At 46.6% G+C, this 15,951-nt stretch overlaps 1 protein-coding gene across 1 annotated transcript; it reads right to left on the minus strand.

The window, feature by feature from the left end:
- Positions 1-3,993: 3,993 nt before the first annotated feature.
- Positions 3,994-13,518, minus strand: PRKAB1 (protein kinase, AMP-activated, beta 1 non-catalytic subunit). The gene is made up of 7 exons (XM_010841400.1): positions 13,002-13,518; positions 10,272-10,435; positions 9,354-9,447; positions 8,957-9,071; positions 6,995-7,128; positions 5,507-5,575; positions 3,994-5,319 (listed from the first exon to the last, which is right to left on the minus strand). Exons 1-7 carry the CDS (start codon positions 13,158-13,160, stop codon positions 5,242-5,244), a joined length of 813 nt encoding a protein of 270 aa, XP_010839702.1. The 5' UTR covers positions 13,161-13,518; the 3' UTR covers positions 3,994-5,241.
- Between the last annotated feature and the right edge of the window lie 2,433 nt (positions 13,519-15,951).

Consider the following 15,951-nt stretch of genomic DNA (forward strand, 5'->3'; position numbering starts at 1 on the left):
CAAGCTGGTTTTAGAAAAGGCAGAGGAAACAGAGATCAAATTGCCAACATCCGCTGGATCATGGAAAAAGCAAGAGAGTTCCAGAAAAACATCTATTTCTGCTTTATTGACTATGCCAAAGCCTTTGACTGTGTGGATCACAATAAACTGTGGACAATTCTGAAAGAGATGGGAATACCAGACCACCTGATCTGCCTCTTGAGAAATCTGTATGCAGGTCAGGAAGCAACAGTTAGAACTGGACATGGAACAACAGACTGGTTCCAGATAGGAAAAGGAGTACGTCAAGGCTGTATATTGTCACCCTGCTTATTTAACTTCTATGCAGAGTACATCATGAGAAACGCTGGACTGGACTAAGCACAAGCTGGAATCAAGATGGCCAGGAGAAATATCAATAACTTCAGATATGCAGATGACACTACCTTTATGGCAGAAAGTGAAGAGGAACTAAAAAGCCTCTTGATGAAGGTGAAAGTGGAGAGTGAAAAAGTTGGCTTAAAGCTCAACACTCAGAAAACGAAGATCATGGCATCTGGTCCCATCACTTCATGGGAAATAGATGGGGAAACAGTGGAAACAGTGTCAGACTTTATTTTTGGGGGCTCCAAAATCACTGCAGATGGTGACTGCAGCCATGAAATTAAAAGATGCTTACTCCTTGGAAGGAAAGTTATGACCAACCTAGATAGCATATTCAAAAGCAGAGACATTACTTTGCCAACAAAGGTCCGTCTAGTCAAGGCTATGGTCTTTCCAGTGGTCATGTATGGATGTGAGAGTTGGACTGTGAAGAAGGCTGAGCGCCAAAGAATTGATGCTTTTGAACTGTGGTTTTGGAGAAGACTCTTGAGAGTCCCTTGGACTGCAAGGAGATCCAACCAGTCCATTCTGAAGGAGATCAGCCCTGGGATTTCTTTGGAGGGAATGATGCTAAAGCTGAAACTCCAGTACTTTGGCCACCTCATGCGAAGAGTTGACTCACTGGAAAAGACTCTGATGCTGGGAGGGATTGGGGGCAGGAGGAGAAGGGGACGACAAGAGGCTGAGATGGCTGGATGGCATCACTGACTCGATGGACGTGAGTCTGAGTGAACTCCGGGAGTTGGTGATGGACAGGGAGGCCTGGCGTGCTGCAATTCATGGGGTCACAAAGAATCGGACATGACTGAGTGACTGAACTGAACTGAATTGAACTTTGAGCAGAGCTGATTTGTGGGCTAGATTTTTCAACATGATGATACCTCCTGCAGCCTGGGGCTGAATGCTCCCTCTGAGCCCTAACTCAGGGTAGCAACCAGATGCTCTAACCCTTCTTATGGAAAAGGCAGTGCTTTTCTGGGCCAACTCAGGCAGTGAGCTTCCTTTCCAGGTGTGAGTGTCAAACCCTGATCCTGGAGTCCCATGGCTGGGTCCTGCCTCCCACCACCCACCCTCCCTAGTCACCACCAACAGCTCACCAACACAGCAACAGTTTCTTCAGTTCTGGTGCTTCAGTATATCCATTTTATATCTATAAGCTTAGTTATGTATTTTCAATTATATTTCGAAGATATGTGATCCATAAAAATAAACTCAAAATGGCTCAAAGACCCAAATGTAAGCCATTTGACACCATAAAACTAGAAGAGAACAGAGGTGAAACACTCTGACATAAATCATAACAATAATTCCTTAGGTCAGTCTCCCAAGGCAAAATAAATAAAAACAAATATAGACAAATGGGACCTAATTAAACTTAAGCTTTTTGCCCAGCAAAGGAAACCATCAACAAAACAAAAAGACAACTGGCAGAATGGGAGAAAATATTTGCAAATGACATAACCATGAGTTAATTTCCAAAATATACAAACAGCCCATACAACAGGCAGATGACTTGAATAGATGTTTTTTTCAAAGATGACATGCAAAGATGCTCAACATGGCTAATTATCAGAGAAATGCAAATCCAAACCATAACGAGGTATCACCTCACACAAGTCAGAATGGCCATCGTCAGTAAAAATAACAAATGCTCCAGAGGGTGTGCGGAAACGGGAACCTTCCAGCACTGCTGATGGGAAATGCAAGTTGGTACAGCAAGTATGGAGAACAGTATGGGGGTGCATTAAAAAAAAAATAGAGCTACCACATGATCCAACAATTCCACTCCTGGGTATATATCCAGAAAAAGACAAAAACACTAATTAGAAAAGATACCCGTACCCGTGTTCATAGTAGCACTGCTTAAAACAGCCATGACACGGAAGCAACCCAAGTGTCCACCAACGGATGACTGACTTAAGACGAGGCGGGTGTGTGTGTGTGCGTCTATCTCCAGTGGAATATACTAAACCAAAAACAAATGAAATAGTCATCTGCAGCAACATGGATGGGCCTAGAGATTCTTATGCTTAGTGAAGTCAGTCAGAAACACAAGTACTATAGGCTGTGTGGAATCTAAAATACAAATGAATGCACAGACAAAACAGAATCAGACTCAGACACGGAAAACAAAATTATGCTCACCAAGGAAAGGGAGCGAACAAATTAGGGGTAGAGGATTAACAATACAAACTACTATACATAAAATAGATAAGCAGCAGGTATTTACTGCACAGCATGGGGAATTATACCCAGTATCTTAATATACAATAAAACACAATCCACAAAAATACTGAACCATATGCTGTAGAGCTGAAACTTAACACAACACTGTAAAAGCAGCTGTGTATCCGTGCTCCGTCAGTCATGCCCAACTCTTTGCGACCCTATGGACTGTAACTAGCCAGGCTCCTCTGTCCATGAGATTCTCCAGGCAAGAATACTGGAGTGGATTGCCTTTTCCTATTCCATGGGATCTTCCCGACCCAGGGATCGAACCAAATCTCATGTCTCCTGTATTGGCAGGAGGATTCTTTACTGCTGAGCCACTTGGGAAGCCTATAAAATCAACTATACTTAAATAGGGCTTCCCTGATAGCTCAGTTGGTAAAGAATCCACCTGTAATGCAGGACACCCTGGTTTGATTCCTGGGTTGGGAAGATCTGCTGGAGAAGGGATAGGCTACCCACTCCAGTATTCTTGGGCTTCTCTTGTGGCTCAGCTAGTGAAGAATCTGCCCACAATACAGAAGACCTGGGTTGGGAATATGCCCTGGAGAAGGGAATGGCTACCCACTGCAGTATTCTGGCCTGGAGAAGTCCATGGACTGTATAGTCCATGAGGTCACAGAGTCAGACACAGCTGAATGACTTTCACTTTCAATAATTAAAAAAAAAAAAATCCAGTTTTGGAAAGAGGATTTTTGCATTATTTCCTCAGTCTACTTATATAACCCCTCCAGTCCCTAAATCTAGGGTTCCCACATCACTTGGATATTCAGGGTGAGATGGCTAACTACCCAGGTAGGGATGTTTTGTAAGCTACTGTCCACCTCAAGTGACCAGATGACCTCAGGGGGGTTCCCTTATCTCCTAAATTTACTTCCATGTTTCCTGATGGCTGGGAAGAAAAGGCTTATTAAAGAGACACTGTAACCTTCCATCTTTTTGGTAGAAGGGACAGAGGCCCTTTTAGCTGGTGAGAATAGCTGACTCCAGAACATCCTGTGGTCTTCCAAGCAGAGGGTCATGATCCCAGGCTCCCCTGTGGTGCTTGTTAATGAGCAAGACCTCTGACCTGGGGATGCTGCCAACTTGGGCAAGCCAGCAACTTTCACTACTGCCTCTCCTCAGCTCCTGCTGTGAGCAGCTCCAAGGGGCTCCACTTTATAGCCTCTTAATAGGCTTCTAATCTGTGTGAAGACCAGGTGGGTGAGGGAAAGGCCCCCAGCCCTGCAGACAGCCAAGCTGCCCTGTCCTCTCATCCCGGAATGCCAAAAGGACAGTACCGTTTTCAACGTGTGCCAAGGCGGGAAAAAGACTGAATAGCGCTGCACCAAACAGAACTCGGGGAGAGCACCAGTCTCCTCCAGATGACCGCGTGAAATCAGAGCTTCCCCCAAGTGCATGTCCATTATCTTTACAAAGCTTTATTGCAACCTGTACATCAGGGTGACAGTTATTCAGTGTTTTGAAAACAGTAACAAAGAAGGGCACAGATACTGGACACCAGGGAGCTGGCTCCTCCATCTCCCAGCAGGAACACAGGGCGGGGTGACAGCTTCTGCTGACCCGGGGACAGGAACCTCGGGAACAGGCACATCTCCGGCTGTGTGGAGAGGTTCGCTTTGGTCCAAAGGATGTCTTCTTGATACAAAATCAGAAGGCGGCCACAATTTCTAACTTCCTTCCAGAATAAGCAACACCAGTTGCTGCAGCCTTTTTTGCTGAGTAGGGACCAGAGGTCCCAAGCAAGGTGGCTGGAGTAGGGCAGGGCGCCTCTCCACAATTTTCTGGGTGACAGTGCCACCTCGTTACAGTTCTATGAAAAAGCCGGACAGCCTTCTGGCTAGCAGTGGTCAGTCCGCAGATCACCCAGCTTAAAGGAGGAATCCGGCCACGGTTTTCTGAGTTTGTTCTGAGAACAGATTATTGCTGAGCACAGGTCACATGATTGAGTCTAGTTGGGGTGATTTAAAAATTGCCCTAAGGCTGTATAGTCAGCCACTGCTGGTTTAAAAAAACAAAAACCACTTGATGTACATAAGCGTAAGAAACAACTGTAAAACTTCATCTGGAAATCAGACAAGCTCTAATTTCTACAGAAATCACACCTCCCTGCAGCAGGGAGTGGAGGATGATCTATTGCTTGATTTCAGGGGACAGGCAGGACCAGCACCCACTCACTGGTGGGTCTGCAGGCAGGCCTTGGCAGGGACGAGTCAACACCAGCACACCAATGATGAGAAATTCTGTGTGGCCTTGGGACCTGCTCCCCAGATTTTCACTAGCACAGCTTTCATCAGCTAGTGTTCATTTTTGGCTTAAGAAAAATCTCCACGTTCATGGGATTTAAATTCAGGCCTGCACCATCCTTCACACTGCAGGGTGGGGGCTGCCGGCCGTCCTACTCCACCCTCGGCCTCGAGGGGCCCCGCGGCTCACAGCCACCGGGTGCTGAGGGCGCTGTTACAGACCGAGGTGCTCCGGGAGCTGCTGTGTCTGGAACAAACCCTCAGGTAGGTGTAGGGCGGGTATGAAATGCCTTACTGAGAGTGTGAAATGGGGAATTTACAGTCCGTTCCGTCTAGCGAAGAGCATGCATGCGTGGAGCCTGGAGGTGCACGCTGCCCCGGGGCCCCGGCGGCTCCCACCTCTTCATATGGGTTTGTATAACAAGGTGGTGACGTATTTTTTCTTGTACCGGTGGGTCGCGCTGAGCACCATCACTCCATCCTGAGGAAGAGGGTGGAAATATGCTCAGATTTTAGGGAACACGAGAATCAAGAGGGTGGCATAAACACAAGTGCCTGGGCCCGGAAGCTGCCCTCCAGGTAAGGACTTCAGGCCGTTCCAGCACTGGGGTGGGGGGGTTGCCTCAGGGCAAGAAACACGGCTCAGAGAGTAACAAACGGGTCCTTACCTTGATGGAGAGCGCATAGAGGTGGTTCAACATGACGTGGTTGGGCTCAGGGAGCAAAGCTGGATCACACTGCGGGCGAACAAAAGCAGATGTGTGCGCTTAGTAGGATCTAGAAATCACGGAGATTCTCCCACGTTTCATGGGACTGGATTTCAAAGGAAAGGAGGCAGGCTCTCAGGCCCCTTTCTTCCTAACCCAGGCGGTGAAAGGGCTTGTTCATGATCACAGGGGAGGTGAGGGGTCGTGCCAGGTGACTAAGTGGAGCTCTTGGGGTGTCTGCTGGGCACACCAATGTGCGTCTCTGATCAGGCTTCATGTTGGTCTCTAGAGCGTGGGCCATGGCTCTGCCCTCTTGTTGGAGGACCAGAAAGAAAACTGCACTGCAGGTGCTTTTAAAGAAAGCTGGAAGAAAAAACAACTATGCTCCAGGCTCCTGAGCACTGGATTGCAAGTCTCTGAGACTCAGACGGTGAGCCTGAAGAAAGCACTGGATGACTGGGGGCAGGGAAGAGGTGCTATTGCTTCACACAAGCTCATATATTGGACCCAAAATGTTGCCACATCTTCCTATTTTTAAAGAGAAGTCAGAATCCAGGGTATTTTCAATGTACACTCCCCAGTTTTATAAATGCTGAAGCACCTGACAAAAGCTGGCTCAGCTATCAGGTGTGTGCATGGGGCTGCTCTCCACACAGGGGAGGGGTGGGACCCGGTGCCCAAGGACAGTGCGCCCTTGGGGACACGTGACCACTGCAGCGGACGCCGGCACGTGTGGGCCTCCAGCTCTGCACCTTAGCACACGTGCACCCACCTGTATGTGGCGCCCAGAACAGCAGCATGATTACCTTATCACCTAACAGGCATGTGTGTTTTGGGTGATGGCTTGGACCAAGCAAAAGAACATCTAGATTCCTAAGAATTATGGCTATGCTGCTCAGTCCAGAGGTGGGGGAACTGGGCAGTTCAAGTTAAACGGGATGGAAAGTTAAGGTGCTCTTAACTTTAACAACATGCCCTTCAGGATGAAGGCACGCTTGTTTTCAGCAGTAATATCAATTACCGGGGCAATGTGCATTACCCACAGACCTCTAATTTTGATCCAGGAGCAATGATGCTTCTAGAAGCAATTCGGTGATTAAAACGAGATTCTAAAATTTGAGGGCCAGAGGAAGAATTCTATCATCATGTAGCTTACTGAAAACAGGGGGTTACATATTTTATCATGAAATTAAAAAGGAACGGGGCTCAGGCTAGATGGGGGTGGAACACAAGAGGAAGAGCTCAGAAAGGCAGCATGGGACAGGGAGGTGGCGTCTGCTCTGGGAGCATCTTGCGAGCAGCCCTTTCCTGAATCAGAGGTGTAGCTGGCATGAACACTGATGGGCGACACTGACCATTTTCCCCAGCTGCTTTGCCAGAGGTGGCCAGAGGGGAGCAGCGGAACGTAACCATGGAGGATGGTCTGGGAAATGTCTGGATAATACTCACGGAAATGCCCGTGTCCTTGTTTAGGATGACTTGGAGGAGATGTGGTGGGAGGATGGGAGGCGCTTTAAACCGCTCCTCTGGTTTCGAGATATAGGGCTCCTGATGATAGGGTCCGGGTGGGGAACTGGACAACTCTGGGGAGAGATGGCCAAAGGACATTTACTTGAGAAACTGGAGTTCTGGGTCAGAGTCACAGGAAGCTGTTCGCGGTGACCAAACCCGACAGCCACACAGGCTAACACTTCCTCCTCGCTGCAGGTGGGGCCAGCAAACACCTCAAAGAAGCTCAAGGCTAGTGAGGCTTCCATGGTTAGGCCCAAGTCAGGAGCACTGCCAGCCAGAATAAAAACGAAAGCAGGCAACCTGTTGACACAGGGGCAAGGGCACATTTCAAAACTAAAGCAAGAAGTTGAAAACCTGACCTCTAAAGGCTCTCTGCTTCTACCGCTCTCAGGTTCTTTTCAAACTCATGCTCGAGTATATCACTTACACAGATGTATTAAGCTTCTAGCAGTGTGGTACTGTGAAAACTTAGAAGCCGCTCACTTAGTGATCTCTGGCCAGCTTGCAGGCACTGAGCTGTGATCCAAAGGACAATGGGGATGCATGTGGCCGCCTGAGACTCGTGCTATCCACGTGAAGCTGAGATGGCCTGGCTCCGCCAACTCCTTCCTCGTCGCTTTCCAGGGGACAGACTCCCTTCACACAATCCGGCCCCACCACAGCAGGAAACAAAGGCACCGAGGGCAGGAAACTGAGCGGCTGGGAATTATGTGTATTCTGAGGAAGGGAGTGTCTGAGTATGAGAAGAGCATGCAGAGTCTGAAGCTGGTTTACCAGCTTGCTTTCCCCAGGTGACCTCTGCTGCAGAACCTTGACTAAAAGCTTTTGTATGTGGTCTAAAATTTCACTTATTAGCAAGTTAAGGTATCTGGACATTCTCCCAATTCCCATTTATCTGAGTAAGAAATGACTTCTTTCAAAGATCAATTAGCTAGGGAGAGTAGAAGATGCTATTTTGTGATGTCTGAGTCCTGGTCAATGACCTTACTTGTCAGCCACGTGGTCCACCTGCTGGTCAGAGTTCTGAGCTGATAAACAGTAAGAGATCCCAGGGGCAAACCTCTGGGTCCAGGCACGTAAGGGAAGACTCAATCTTCAAACTGAACTGAATCTGTTCTCTTAGACAGTCAGGCACACTCCTGGGGTATCTCTGCCCCACCTCCCACAGGGGTCCTGGAACTGTGTAAAGCCCTGCCGGAGGGGGCAGAGCATCTGGCGATGACACTCAACATGCCGACACGCCGTTCTCCCTGCCTTGCACGTGCTCTTTCCAAGCAGTTTCTTCCTCTGGGTTTGGATGGAAAGCAACTTACGGAAGGACTGATGACTGGATGACTCTTGGAAGAAGGGCACGTTATACTAGGACCCTTACCCAGCAGGTTGTGCTGTGCAGCCTGTCTTGTGGTGAGCCTCCTCCTCTGAAGAGATTCTGACAAGGTGCAAATGGAATGTGCAAGTGACAGCCAAGGTCACTGAGGGGTCCATTTATCACCTGGCAGGCTAAAACTCTCTAGGAGCCCCAAGTGGGCAGGCGCCCCCAGTGCTGGCCCCTCACGACTCAATGCTACTCTCTAGGGCCTTATGGGTCCGCCCCTGGTACGAGAGCAAACTCTGGTCCCATTTCCAGTGTATGCTTTCTGTGGCCAAGCAGGCCTACTAAATCCTAGAGATGGATCCCCCGCTCCCCGCCCCCAAATGACTTACTGCTCCCTTGAAGCTAGATTTCAGCAAGTTGACTGAACACAGAGTTAGAAATTAGTTTTGTGGCTTTTTAGGGAGATATTCACGTCTACTCATTGGGTGGCTCCCGCCCAAGAGGGAGAGGCAAGGGAAACAAGCGTAATTCAAAATGACACGGCCCCCACCTGCACACACATGGTATAAAATAACTGTTCATACCAGACACGTCGGAGCACTTTTGGGAATCCACCATTAAAGCGTCAAACACTTCAAAGTCAGTTTTCTTCACCTGAATGACGTTGTTGACTGTGCCAAGCTGGCTGGTGACTACTGGCTGGGAAGAGACAGACAGGTAGAAATCTTAATATGTAAGGTCTCCAAAGGTATTCTTTAGAGGATTTAGCATTCCTGGTGGGAAGGCTTCATCTCCTGGCCCGCCAACCGGCTCATCCAAGTCAAAGATGCCAAGAGGCTGACAATGAGCACTGCTATCTAGCTCGGTCACACACAGGGACTTCTACCAGCAGGACAGAGGGACCTGGCACCTGTCTCTGAGGGCAGGCCCTGTGCTTGAATCGTGTGGGCAGCCAGAGGACTGGGGCGGGAGGAAGCGTACCTCGGAAGGGTCGTGTGTCCACTGACCATCCACAAAGAACTTGTACTGATGCTCTCCTTCGGGCAGATCCAGGATGGCTACAAAGTTATTGTGGCTGCAAGAGAAAAAGGAAGCAGAGGGTGTCAGTAGGGTGAGCTGCACTCTGAGCTGACTTGCAAAACCAGCCACGGAATAAAACAAAGCTTCCACGTAAAATCAACAGTTCAGCCACAGGAGAAATAAACATTTTTTAACCAACTGAGACAATTCATTATAATGATCTCAATCCAGAAAAGCTACCAGAAAGTAGCAACATAAGAGGTTTCCTGGAAAACTCGCTTTGCCCAAATACCAGGAATCTACATTCCTACCATCAAAAACTCAACAAACAGGCATCTGTCCTCCCGCTATGCGCAAAGTAACACCTGGCGGTCTGGACGCCAAGGAGGACAGCAACACAAGACAAGCAGCAAGCTGCCTGCCAAGTTCTGCCCTCTGTCAGTCTGCCTAGCGCAGGACAGGGGATCAATTTCACAGGATGTACAAAGTTCCCTACAGAAACTTGTATAACTACTAACAAAAAAAAGGTTCCAGGAAAACCTCTCTCATTTGATTGTTTTCTTCCCTTGACAGGCATGACTAAAACTGGGCTGAGTGGCTCCCTCCTACACCAACTGGACTCCTGGAAAAGCAGGCAGTTCCCTGTCAAGAACCAGGCCCAGCCTGGTTCTGTGTGTAACAGAAATAACCGAGTGATGTTTACTTCTAAGTGTGTTTTTTGGGTGTGAGACTTTAACCCTGTGAATTATTAAGCATGACTATTTTTCCATTCAGCATCTACTTTATAAAAACATCCTCTTCTATTCACCCCCAGGGATCATTCAGAAACCAGAGGATCCCTGGGTTAAGACAAATACGTGAACACATCCAGGCGAATACCTTCTTGTGAGGGGAAGTTTACTCCAGTTGTTAAAGGACCCAGACAAGTAAACTTCCTTTCCACCCCCCGTCCATCGAAAAACAGTTGGCCGAGCCTGGGCGGGAGCTTTGTCGTTCACTTCCAGATCGTGCTGCCAGGCCAGGAACTCCTCCTTCTCTGGAGCCTAGAAACAGAGCAGTTTACTCAGGAACAGGGAACAGGCACAGCGAGAGACTGTTACCTTAATACTGGCAATTCATTCTGAAAAGGCAGCTGTCACTACCCAGGTTTATATTCCAGCCCATTAATTCACCAGCTGTGCCTCAGTTTTCCCACTTGCAAAATGGAGAGAATAAAAGTAATTCTTAAGGTTGTGAAGACTGAGACAGTCCGTGTAAAATGCTCTGCACAGGGTCAGACCCAGGGTAGGTGCTTCATAATTAATAGCTATTATTATTGCTGTTATTCAAGGGGTATACATCAAAACTTGAAAAATTATAAAACTCACTTGAAAGAAGGCAGCAATGAATTTGAGACTACCTTAATAAATGTCATTTTCTTCCCTTAATCAAGCAAGATTTAAAGTACATGAAAATTTATTAGGGATAATTCCAGAGCTTTCAACTTGACGACTGGGAAATCCAGGTGCTGAGGAGGGGAAAAGCTATTCACGGAGTGCCATCCAGGCAGCACGGAGCAAAAGGTAAGACGAGACAAAGACTGACGCTCATTAAACGATAACTTCTTGTGTGGGCAGCGTTGTCTAACAGAGGTATTCTGGGATGGGAGAAACAAACACGTTTGACTCTCAGTGGAAGATACGTGGTTTTGGATCTCTCATATTTTTTCCTCGTCAGAAGCCAGACTAGGAGTGCTAGGCTGTAATAGACTCTTAAAAGGTCTAGAGCAAGCTTCTAGCACCTTCATTTCAAATACTGACCTGAGCTCATTTAAAAGATACCTGCATTCTTTGCGCTTTAACAAAAGCTACAGATTAAATAACAGACTGGTATCATTTTCCACTGAGGATGTGATAACTAACCACAGTCAAAACGCTGACCTACGGAGAAGGCGATGGCACCCCACTCCAGTACTCTTGCCTGGAAAATCCCATGGACAGAGGAGCCTGGCAGGCTGCAATCCCTGGGGTTGCGGAGACTTGGACCCAACTGAGCGACTTCACTTTCACTTTTCACTTTGATGCACTGGAGAAGGAAATGGCAACCCACTCCAGTGTTCTTGCCTGGAGAATCCCAGGGACGGGGGAGCCTGGTGGGCTGCCGTCTATGGGGTCGCACAGAGTCGGACACGACTGAAGCGACTTAGCAGAGAGTACAGTTAAAAAGAATCCAAGACTTTTTTTTTTGTATCTAGGCATTTAATCCAGTGTGTCTGCTATATCTTTCAATAACTTCTATGGAAATGATAGGGGAAGTTATTTAAAATAACTCTGTACAGATCACTTCCTATGTTAAACATTTCTTGTAAAGAGTTTTAATTTGGCAAAAGAACAGACACTTCTTAAAGAAAGTAGTTTGATTCTTATGGTGTCTTAAACAGCCACCTTTGGGCCAAAATTATTTCCTGGGGAAGAGATATCAAACTGTTGGAAAAAGGATTTCACAGTTCACTTTGCACACAGCCTTGGGAAAGCAACAAAGTCAGAAAGCAAGTTGAAATGACAGGCTGGAGGGCTAAGGAAAAGCAGACTCTTCACAGTTAGCCTCAAAGCTAAGATTCAGGTGAGGAAATAAGATAATGACATGGTCACCCATTCCAGCATCTGAGGAAACATGAGCACAACCGGAATGACCTGCCGGACAATTAGCCCAATGGACAGTGATGGTTAGCAGGCAGCCAGAAACTAGCAGGACCTGGGGGGGAGGAGGGGTACTTGTCATCTTCCCTTAACTGACTGTCCCTTAAGCATTTCGTTCGTTTCTTTAGGCTGTACCACATACATATCAGCTGCCAGAATCACCTAGCACTCTTGGACTGGGCTCTGCCCCTAGAAACAGACCACATGAGGTGGTCAGCAGGAGAGCAGCTAGAGCAAGAATTGAGAATTATCTTCAGTTTATCATGATAAGTTAAAGCAGACTGCAGCAGGACATCTAAGTTTGGCCTGTAAAAATGTTTGCTTTGGCCTGTTTAAAATATTAAGCCATATATAAACAATAGGAGAGAGAAGCTGAGTAGCAGCTGGCTGCCTCCTTTAGACTGATGTTTCACTTACTTACTGACCTCCAAAGTCAAATTACTCTTCTGTGCCTGCTCTCAAGGGTGAACCACAAAATTTCCGCGTAACTAAAGACCTCTGGACAGCTACAGTCAGCTATTCAACTCTTATGTTCACTTTACACGTGTTCTCCAAAACAGAAAAGAAACTGTAAAACCACAACAAAAGGCTCCGTCAACCTACTTAAAAGTGGTGGAAGGTTCCTGAGAGCTGTGAAATTAATTATACCTAAGAGAAAAGCAGAGACTGGGGCTCAATTACTGCTGGTGCCACGATCTTAATTAATCAAAAATTTGAGCCTGTCTCAGCGCTGCCTTTTCCTTAATGATGTTAAACGAAGTGAATTCCTTCCCCCTCGGGGAGACTTTCTCACATCGGTAATTAGGCAGAAGTTACTGAGCTAAGAGGGCTCTTCCACTTCTTAATTAGAAGGAATAGGGCGCGGGCTTGGGGGGCATCTAGTAGACTTCAACAGTTAAAAGGGGAATCAGATTGTCCCACTCGCCATTACCTTGATTTCCTCAGAGTGAAAGAGGTCGGCGTCTTCGGGGCTGTCCATCAGGATCTTGGGCCTGTCTCCATCCTTGGAGCCCCCGGAGCTGTCCCTTCGGGGTGTCTTGTGGCCGCCCTGCCGGTCCAGCGCAGCGCGCTCGCTGCTCGTGTTGCCCATGGCGAGGGTCTACGGAGACACTGGGAAGCCGAAGAGGCCTCACTCCAGGGGAGAGACAAGGGACACCCAGGATCTCCACCAGGACCCTAGGGAAAAGTCAGATCACTAGGTACCAGAGCCCGCAGCTAAGGTTCGGGGTCGGGATCCTGATTGAGCCGGGACGGCAAGATTGAAGAGGTCTCACAAAGGCGCTTCACGGGGTCAGACAGCCGGCGACGTGAACCCACCAACTACGATAACCCGACACTCCCCAAACAACTCCCCAACCTCTTAGAAACTTCCGCTTCCGGCACTTGCGCAAAGGGACCCGACCCACAGAGTTGGGGGTGGCTGAGGCTGGAGAAGCCCGCGAGGCCAACTCGACCTCACTTCCGCTTCCGGTCCAGGTCCGCGCCCTGGCAAGCTCCCTAGACGGTCCCGCGGGCTTCGGAGAGCGCAGTCGCAGTCGGCCGCTCAGGACAGCGCGGGACGAAGCTGCTGAAGGCCGGCAGGGGGCACAGAAGCGCGCAGGTCATCTGGGCTTCGGTCCCGCGCTGGCATGAGTGAGAGTGTTATCTTGGCTATCTTTGCTCACTTCCAGTTGATTCTACACTTTACAGCCAAAGGGATCGTCCTAAAGGGCAAATCTAATTAAAAGACTCCTTAAAGCCCTTTAATGCGCTAGCTCTCATGCCTTTGAGTGCCTTAGAATCATGTGGAGTGCCTGTTCAAAATGCATATTCACATGCCTCTAATCTCCTGAAATTATGATTTAGAAGCTCTGGTGTGGGTTCTGCATTTTAATAAGCACCCTAGGTGATTCTGATGCAGGTAGTCTTGTAGGTGTTTGAGAAAATGACAGACCGTTAAGCTCCCTGGAAAATTTTCACGTTTTTCAACTCCCACTAGCTTGGGAGTTGTAAAATTCTGGAATTATTAGTGTGTTTTCAAAAAATTGAGTGCACAGCCTTTTGATAGCTAATTCTGCAAGCTATTTTAAAATCACTTTGAACATCATTCTGCATAAAATGCATTTATTTATTAATGTTTATCTTTTACTATGGCCGGTGCTTCAGCAAGAAGAGTGTACATATGTGGGACTAAAATATTCTAATCTTCTCACTCGTTAGTCACTGTTAGGATTTATGGTGGTGGTGGTGGTAGATGTGTGTGTGTTGTATTGTTTTTGCATGTGAGTATCTCAAAATGCTTTGCATTTGCTGGGCCTGAGCATGCACTTTGTCCATTGAACATGTAGTACCTACATAGTGCCGGACATTGTATGAAGTAAATGGGAAACACAGATGACTAAGGTATGGGGAATTTGGCAGTATCTAAAAAAAATAAAGGGAATTCCTTGGTGGTCCAGTGGTTAAGAATGCGCCTTGCAATGCAGGAGACTAGGGTTCCACCCCTGGGTCTGGGAACTAAGATCCCACATGCCATGGAGCAACTATTAAACTTGCTCACCTTGGAGCCTATGCACCACAACTAGAGAGTCCGTGTGCCACAATGAAAAGATCCTGCCAGTCACAAGGAAGATCCTGTGTGCCACAACTAAGACCTGATGCAATCAAATAAATAATAATAAAAATAAAATATGTACCTTCATTTTGGTACACAATTTTACTTCTAGGAAATGTCTACAGAAAAACACATGCTAAGATTATATGCAAGCAAGTTCATCTGAAGCATTCTTTCTAATACTATAAAACATTAACTCCAAGATCCCCATTTTATTTTACATTTTAATCTCTCTAAAACGGTGTGTCTTACAGTCAGTGGAATCTTAGATTTGATGAAATAAGGAAACGTGGCTTTGCCACTTAGGAACTGTCACCTGGTTTCCTCTTTTGTGAAATGGGGAATAAAAATAACACCTTATCTTATAGATTTGCCTTGTGAATGAATTGAGAACATGCAGGAAAAGTGATTTGCATAGCACCTAACTCTTAGTAACCAGCCAGTAAACATTAGCACTTTTATTAGTATCATTATGCTTGCAAATAGAAAGTTCTGGGAAGATTTACAACATGTTGTTAATACTGGTCCCCTCTTGGGAGAGAACTTGGATTGGAAACATGAGCAGACAGAAATGGGATTTTCACTTTTTAGATTACTGTTTGAAAATGCTTCTACTGCAAAGGTGTACTACTTCTGTAATTTAAAAACATTTTTTAGGGACTTCCCTGATGGTCCAGTGGCTAAAACTCTGTGCTCCCAATGCAGGGGGCCTGGGTTCAATCCCTGGTCAGGGAACTAGATCTCACATGCTGAAACTAAGAGTTTGCATGTCACAACTAAAGATCCTGGGTGCTGCAACTAAGATGTGGCATAGCCCAAATTAAGTTAATAAATAAATAAAATATTAAAAAACAAAAGTGTAAACTTTTAATAAATCTAAATATACATCAATATAAGAACAATATAAGAACTTCTAGGAATTTATCCTACAGATACACTCATACACCTGCAAAATGATGGACAAAGTCATACATTGCAATATTTGAATATTTGCAAGAGAAAAGCACTGGACACAGCCTATGTGTCTACCAGTAGGAAACTGGTTAAATAAATCATGACATATCTATGTAATGGCAAGCTATGCAGCCTTAAAAATGAGAAAATGCTACATGTTGACATGGATCAATATCCAAGATATATCAATCAATAAGAAGGAAAAACAAGTAAGGTGCAGAACAGGGCATCAAAGTATGTAACATTTAACGGGGCAGGGAGAAAAAATATACACATGTATTTGCCAGTAAAAGTACAGGAAATCTGAAGAATATATATGAATATAACATAGGAA

This window comes from Bison bison, unplaced genomic scaffold (assembly GCF_000754665.1).
Source record: "Bison bison bison isolate TAMUID 2011002044 unplaced genomic scaffold, Bison_UMD1.0 scf7180017864160, whole genome shotgun sequence".
NCBI classification, from domain to species: domain Eukaryota; kingdom Metazoa; phylum Chordata; class Mammalia; order Artiodactyla; family Bovidae; genus Bison; species Bison bison.